The sequence below is a fragment of the Arachis hypogaea genome, chromosome 11 (assembly GCF_003086295.3).
Source record: "Arachis hypogaea cultivar Tifrunner chromosome 11, arahy.Tifrunner.gnm2.J5K5, whole genome shotgun sequence".
Lineage (NCBI taxonomy): Eukaryota > Viridiplantae > Streptophyta > Magnoliopsida > Fabales > Fabaceae > Arachis > Arachis hypogaea.
The window spans coordinates 65,759,326-65,767,472 of record NC_092046.1 but is presented as its reverse complement, the minus strand read 5'-3'; the positions used below and the strand labels follow the sequence as shown (position 1 = coordinate 65,767,472).

Sequence of the window (8,147 nt, the reverse complement as noted above, 5' to 3'; positions counted from 1 at the left end):
TAATAATAATAAAAGGGAACGTTGTGGGAGAGGGAGGAGAGGAAGATGTTGGGTCGAAGGCTGTGAGGAAGAAAGCTGCGCTAGGATTCGACGAAGTGGAGGAAGGGGACGGAAACGCCGATTGGATGGCTTCCCAAGGTTCAAGATCGGGCAGAATTTGAACACCTGTGAAGGAGATGGTATGTGGGCATGGGGAGAGGCCGATTCTGCGTACCTCAACGACGAAGGACAACCCAGGCCGACGATTTTGGGGTTGTGTCTACTATGAGGTATTTTGTTGGCCTCTAATTTCTGAGATTGAGTTTTTCCATCTGAGTTTCCTTCATCTTATGAGTTCTGGGTGGTGATAGGTTCAGGATGTCTGTGATTTCTTTAGGTGGGCAGACCCAGAAGCTGAAAGAGCGCTGCGGGATTCTGAGATTGCAAGATGCAGGAAGAAGATTACAACCTTGAAGACAAGGTTGAAGGATGTCAAATGGAAGCTGAGGATTGTAGCTACTTTGGGTTAGTTGGGTGGATTGGGTTTCTCTATTTGTTGCTACATAATCCATACAATTTGAGGCAACCATATGGAATCATTTAATCAGGAGATGATTAGAACATTATTTGTAGAATTTTTGTGTGTTGTTTTGGTTATTTGATACTGTTACTTTTATTGTTACAATGATGTTATGTGATGTATCCCTTGTGAAGATGTTTGAATGTATGAATGAAAGTGTTGTGCAAATTTCCAATCATGAAGCAGTGAAAATGTGTTGAAAATATGTAATGAACATTTATGTGCACCAGGATAAAACATTAAGCAATGAACCTTAAAACACTGACAAAGTCATTCACAACAGCATCCATAAGCCAAAATGGCCAATTACAAACTTGTAGTTGTCACTTAAACAGAAAAACACAGACCAACATAGTTCATAAACAAACTTAAAACCAGTTAACCACATGGAACAAAATAAGAAAATAACAAAATACCAACATAACATTGTTTCAAACCTAATGAAACAGCATAACAGCTAAAACACATAACTAATCCTCTTTAAAGATTGCCCCATGCACTAGGAGGCAATTTTGCCATTAGCTTGAGTTTCTGCATTGGGATATAAGGTGCACCAGTCTGGATAATAAAAAAATACCTCTTTCTCTGAATTGGTTGACTGTGTGAGTCCTTCTTGCTAGTGGAGGAAGCTGATGCACTGCTCTTTTGAGGCAAAGGTTGGGATGAAGGAGCTTTAGGGTTGGACTGAGGTGGTGCAGGCCCGGCTACATTTTTGGTCTGGCTCTTGGGCTGAGTTGCATTATTAGTGGGCCTAGCTGCCAATTTTCTGGGCCTGGTTACTAGTTTGTTGGGCTGAGTTGTTGCTGTGTTGGAATGAGTTATTGCAGGGCTGGGTTGAGAGCATGATTTCTTGCTAAGTTTCCCTCTTTGGACTGTTTGGCCAAGGGATTGTGAGCTTGCAACCTTAGTACCTCTCTTTGGACCCTTGGCAGCTTGTTGAGATGCAGGTTGGACTTGTGACAGAAATAAAAAAAGGAACATTTTTAGCACAAGTTAATATAAACCAAACTAAACATTATAGCAGAAAGGATACCTTCTTCTTAGGCTTTGTGCAACTTGATTTCTTGTGACCTAAAGCACCACAGTTAGAACACCTCTGTGTTTGACCCCTACGGGAGAGGTGAGTTTGGCTTCTGTTATCATCATCCCCAGGTCCTCGCTTCTTCTTCTTGACTGGCCGGTGACTTGGCTTCCGATATGGTGGTGGCATGACATCATCATACTGGGATCTCTCCCACAGATCTGACACATTTAGAGGATGTATCACTTCCTGGTAGCACCTCAGGTAAGCATCCTTTTTGTAATGGTCATCCACAAACGACTCCAAGTTCAAACCTTTGAATGTTATGCAGCTAATGGCATGAGGACAGGGTAGCCCGCTCATCTGCCACCTCCTACAGGAACACTCACAAGCAGCCAGATCTACAACAAATTTGTCTAACCCGCACATCACTTCATACTTACTAGCAGCTGACCAAAATGGCCTCCAATCCCTAGAATGCTTTACCCTTTTCTCTAGCTTCTTCAATATTGTTGGCATAATGTTACCCTGGTACACTTGAATCCTAGCTCTATTGGCAGCCCATTTAGTCATTATATAGACCCTAATGTCCTCTAACATAGTGACAATTGGTTTTTCTCTAGCCTCAACTATGACAGCATTAAAACTCTCACTCATGTTGTTAACAAGGGAGTCACACTTTGAATGAAATGAAAAGCGAGAACGGGACCAGAACCTGGGTGGAATGCTGTTCAAGTGCCGAAATGCATCCTCACTCTTAAGTCTCATTGTCTTCATCTCCTTCTCCCAATCTTTCCAGTGCGTAGACTTTGCACATTTCCACATTTGATTCTTTAGCTCCAATCCAAGAAATTTCTTCTTGAAGTTGTTATATAGATGCCTCACACAATATCGGTTGTCCACCCTAGGAATGACTTCCTCAAGAGCTGGTAACAAGTCCTGTATCAGAAAGGTAACCCAACTAATTAGTATAGTCTTCACCATAAGTTATAAAATGCACAAACAATTTTAAATTAATGTTCACCTTCTGCTGATCCAACATGAATGTACACTTTCCAATTTTATCAACACCCAGATCATCAGATAAGTGTCTCAGAAACCAAACCCAGGAATCCTTGGTCTCAGCTTCAACCACCGCATAAACAATAGGAAGGATCTGGTCATTAGGATCTCTTCCTATTACGGTCAGTAACTGACCACCCTGAGGAGTCTTTAAGAAACACCCGTCCAAACTGATAAAGGGTCTGACATGTTGGAAGCTCTTCTTGCATGCATTGAAGCAGACATACAATCTCTGGAATACACAATAGTTCATCAATTCGGGGTTCTGGACTTCCTGGGCAAAATCTGGGCTCCTAATCACTTTCAAGCTAACAGATGAACCTGGATTGGCCCTTAGAATCTCCGCACAGTAATCATTAATCCTTCTATACTGCTCCCTAAATGCACCCTGAATTTGACTTAGTGCCTCTTGCTTCGACTTGGCTGCCATGGACTTGGTCACAATAACATTTCACTTCTTGTGTGCCTTTGCTTGTAACTCCCTTATTTTAATCCTCGGATTAGACTCTACCGTCTTTTTAAATTGGGCTCCAACCCACTTAGTGTGCAGTATCCCAACTCTGTGCATTTGCATGCAGGTGTGTTAGAGGTTCAAGCTTCTTAACTGCCAGGTGGATTCATCCCCAACCCTATGTGCATAGAGCCAGAATGGACAGTCCTTCTGACAAACAACTCTAACTCTGACCAAATCACACTTCTTAAATTTGATGCTCCTAGCTGTATGAACTGCATATGCCAGTACAGTCTCCTTAAATTCTTGTCTGGATGCATAAAGTGTCCCTACCTCCCACCTGTAGCTGCTCATATCCTTCAAAGGTTTATGAACTGAAAACCTTTGACCCACACGATCTGATGCATCATATTCTCAGCATCGTCATCGTCCCCCTCATCCCCACCAATCATGTGATCCATCTCCAACTCATCACTATCTGCTCCATCCTCATCACTAAACTGATTTATACCTTTACTTTTTTCCTTGCCAGCAGTAGCTTCTTCCGGCACAGAATTACCCTCATCAAATCCACTATCACCCTCAAAATCCTCATCACTATTAGTGAAGTGCACCTCTCCTGCACTGTCCCCCTCCTCATCAGATGGCATGTACTCAGGATCCTCACTGTCTTAATCATTGGACTCACTTCCATCTACCTGAAACTCATCCCCCACATAGGTTCGGCACTGGCCCCTGCTGCCTCAGCCCCGTGCCCTTCGAAAACAACCAAGCCAAGCCCATCATCTGTTTCCTCTTCTGCAACTCCCCCAACGTCAACGTAACCCACTTCTGGAAATGGCTCGGCATCGCCCACATCGTGGACCACATACAACTCTACCAAGCCCCATAACCCAGCAATGTTGCACATTTCGATTGATTCTGCGTCACCCTTCAGCATCTTCAGGCTAGTCTCCAAATCATCAAAGCTTGGATCTTTATACCACAACGCAACAATGTTGGCCTGCAAGTACCCAAACTGCCTTAGTTCTTCATAGGCCTCAAACAAAGACCAACGATCGCTGTCAATGTCCTCGATAATTGTACTTTGACCCTTCAGGTACTTAAATACCCCCTCCTCATATCCGAATGCACCCCATGATGCACCCTCACATTTATGTACACCATCTTCTGCTCAGTCAACCCTGTTATACAGCAGAATACATTACTCACAAACATATATACAAACCTTAGCTATAGCAGCAGACTCAGAAGCCTGCATTCAACCCCGAAATGCTCAGACAGAGCAACATGGTGATGAAATGCAAACCTCCAACATGTTGTGAACAGTTGACGTGATTGCTTGAGGGATGGAAAGTAATCGTACCTGAACAATCAGCTGTTGCAACAATGAAGATCACTCACCAATGTCTTAGTACACCGATTCTCAAGCTTAACCCCCCCAATGGCGACAATCCTTTCTGTACACCCTCTTTGCACCTACGTTTGAGGGTTTCACACCAACGTTTCCGTTTTCAAGTGTTTCAAGGAAGTTTATGAGTTACTTCATGAGCAGGAGTGCACTTCGCGGGAATGAAAATTAAGGGAGAGAAACCGCAAGGGTAGAGTTGTCATTAAATTTTATTTTTGGTGCGAAAGGACTATTTTAATACAACTGTCAACTTTGGGGACGATTTTGTTTAAAAATAAAACTTAGGGACAAAAAAAATTTTTGACCCCTACGTTAGGGACCAAAATCGAACTTAACCCTAATTATAACAATGATGATGATGATGATGGAGGAAAAAAAGAAAGGATGAGAAGAATTCAAATAAAAAAAGGAGGAGGAAGAAGAAGAGGAGATGGAGGTGATAGTGATGGTAACAACAATGATAACGAAAAAAGAAGAGTGCATGCACATGATGTGAAAAACGATTATAACAATTTGGTTGGACTTTATTAATAAGTATTTTATTTGGTTGTAGAACTTTATTCAAAACTAAAATTTTAAGTCAAATTAAATGCTGAATTACTCCATTTTATTTATATTTTTGTATTGATGCAGATAAAAATAGATGTTTGTTTCGGTACGATAATAAATTTATACGTACCGATACAATAAAAACATAGACAAATTAAAATACAGACACATGAATTATAATTTCCATGTCATCATTTATTTTTTTTAAAAAAAATACATACCATATCATTATTTTTACTAAAACATTCTTATAATTTAATAAAAATAAAAAATATTTTTTAAATAATTATACAAAAAAAAACTTAAATATCATTTTCTTATATGGGACCTAAACTATCTTTAAATTAGTTAAAATTTAAAATTCAATTAATTTTAATTTATATTTTTAAATTTTAAATAATTTATAAAAACAAAACAAAAACATATGAAAAAAAATAAAAAAATAAAAAAAAGAAGTTCATCTAGGTTGGTGTTCTTCGTCTCTTCCCTCCTCTTCCTTCTCTCTGCTAAAGGAGGAGAAGAAGAAGAAGCCCTCTAACCCTAAATTTTTTTTCCCGAGCTCCAATCATCACTGTGTTTGTTGGATTCGATAAAGACGGCGACGCTGGGCTCTTCTGCTTCCTCTCTTTTGTCAGAGCTGCGAGAGACGAAGCCCGTCGTGTACCACTACTTGCTGCTTGCCTGAAGCTTTCCTCTACTTTGCTCTGCTCCGCTGCACCTTCTGAAGAGTAGCAAGTCCATCGCCGTATCAAGAAGATCCCGCTCTCTCCTCGACCCCGCTATCTCTTCTGACTCCGTGATTGCAAATTGGCAAATTGGGGCTATGGTTTTGTTAAATATTATCATGCTTAGGGCTTGTTTGGGTGAGCTTCTAAGAAAATATCTTTTTTCGAGTTATCTTTTTTTAAAAGATCTTATAGAGAAGTAAAAGTAATTTTATGTTTGGATATCTCATATAAAAAGGTCTTTTTATCAATCAATTATGTTTGGGTATAACAATATAAAAGTACTTTTTTGTTTATTTATTACATAAAAAACATCTTTTTTTTAAGGAAAAAAGATCTTTTAAAAAAAGATGTAAATTACAGCTTCTCAAAAAAGATCTTTTTTTTATTTTACTAGTGCTTTTACTTTTACTACTAGAAATTTGCCAAACACGTTAAAAAATAAAAAAAGAAAAAGATCTTTTTTTAACAAAATAATAGCGCCCAAACATGCACTTAGCCTTGCTCATGCCATTATTAATTAGAATTTCTTCGAACGGAACATGATTTTAATCACATGATCGTCTGAATTTTAGTCACTTTTTTTTCTCTTTGGTTCAATCCTTTATTTTGTTTCTTTGTTCTTGTCAATATGATGTATCAATGCCTCTGTTATTTGAATTTCTGTGTTTTGCCAAAAATCCGTAGTATGGTGAACTTTTTTCTCATATTTTAATAAGTATTTATGTGGTTAGAAGAGCAATTGACTCTGTGGTTGCAATTCGGATTGTTGGTGGAAGGAACACAAATTGGTGCTGGTTTTCTAGTTGTTGGTGGACTAGCCTAGCTTGCTGGATTGATTAATTAATTAATAGAAGAGAGTGGTGTCATAATCTGCATTGATTCTGAAACAAGAAGTGATGTCTCGGTTTCTTCAGTTTCTTGTATGGTTGGCGAACTAAGATGAAAACGATTCTTTAGAAGGCCATTTTATTGTTCTATACTAGAGATTGCTGTGACTTATTTTGGTTTCATGGCTTGATGTTTTGAACTCATGAAAAAAAAAAAAAAAAAAAAAAACTTATAGGAAGTTTGCTTCTAAATATCCTTCTTTTGTTCCATGATTTTAAAATGTTATGATAAATTTTTCAAGTGGTACGAGGCTTTTAAAATGTTATGATAAATTTTATGATAAACTCCCATCCTTTTCGATTATTGGTATTGTTAGTTCTACAATACAAAATTTCAATGTTGCAGTCATCATGAAAGGTTTTTTCTGTTTTGAATAAATGATTGGAAAAGTAAAACTTTTATAGTTTTATGTAAGTAGTAATTTTTTATCAAATCTCTGGTTCAATTAGGACAGGTTAACTAGTGAGTAAAGGTAGAAATCTCTTTGAATGTCATTTTAAGGTTTATTGTTAATCCTTCAAGCTCCCCAGTCCTAATTAGCTAAGTTGCGATTTTAACCATTAACGCTCTATAGATTTTATAAATTGTATTAAAGAATAACGAAAGGGAAGATTGGTTCCTGCTCATTTTTTAGAAAGTGCCATTTAAAGTGATATATAGAAATAATTAGATGAAGTTTCACTCTTCATCATACATTATTTTATATTTTTCAACATTATAGTCTGATTGTATTTCGATCATTTTGCACATATATATTATACATATATATTACACGAAAACATTTAGTTTCATTTCATATTGGAATTATATATTTTGAGAACATTATACCAAATACGAGGCATATTTAATTTCATTCTAAGTAAGTTTAATTATTCTTTGTGAAATGTGAAGAAGGGCAAAGGAAAGAAAATGATAAAGGAGTACTTAAACCCCCTGTTTTGAGAAAATAACAAATTTAGTGAAAATTTTGAAGTGTAAACAATTTCTAAAATGATTTCGTCCCAAATAAGATTTCTCTTAATTCTTAAATAAAAGTCATTCATTTTCATGCTACAAAATCCCTTGTAGGAACCAAAACTTGGAGTGTAATCAAATTTAAAATTTCATTACTAAGACTATAGAGCAATTATAGAATTACATGTAATGTAACCAAATTAAAAGTCTCAAATAAAATTAAACCATAACTATCGAAATTAAGATAAGTTAAATGAAATCCCCATACAAGATTTTTTCTTATTTTTGATTTCCAGTTTCCTTGAATCCAAAGGCATGGTCTCCAAAATCTTATTTTTGATTTCCAGTTTCCTTGAATCCAAAGGCATGGTCTCCAATTAGGGCTGCACACGAATTGGACGAATCGGATATAGCCTAAAATTCTAACCGATCCGCACTGCACTCATCGGATCGGATACGATATTTGCATTTTTTCAGGCTGGATCCGATCCGATCCGCATACTTGCAGATCGGATCAGATCGGA

At 37.6% G+C, this 8,147-nt stretch overlaps 1 protein-coding gene across 1 annotated transcript; it reads right to left on the bottom strand.

Moving 5' to 3' along the window:
* Window positions 1-1,574: 1,574 nt before the first annotated feature.
* Window positions 1,575-3,072, bottom strand: LOC140176135 (uncharacterized). Its single transcript, XM_072206022.1, has 2 exons — window positions 2,605-3,072; window positions 1,575-2,519 (listed from the first exon to the last, which is right to left on the bottom strand). The coding sequence occupies exons 1-2, from the start codon at window positions 3,070-3,072 to the stop codon at window positions 1,575-1,577; spliced, it is 1,413 nt and encodes a 470-aa protein (XP_072062123.1).
* Between the last annotated feature and the right edge of the window lie 5,075 nt (window positions 3,073-8,147).

Bases quoted from the DNA above. Each gene is read 5' to 3' on its own strand.
- LOC140176135 (XM_072206022.1), bottom strand. From the start codon at position 3,072: ATGGCAGCCAAGTCGAAGCAAGAGGCACTAAGTCAAATTCAGGGTGCA. The intron at 2,520-2,604 runs GTGAACATTAAT...TTTCTGATACAG, and splicing joins TCATGTTGGATCAGCAGAAG to GACTTGTTACCAGCTCTTGA.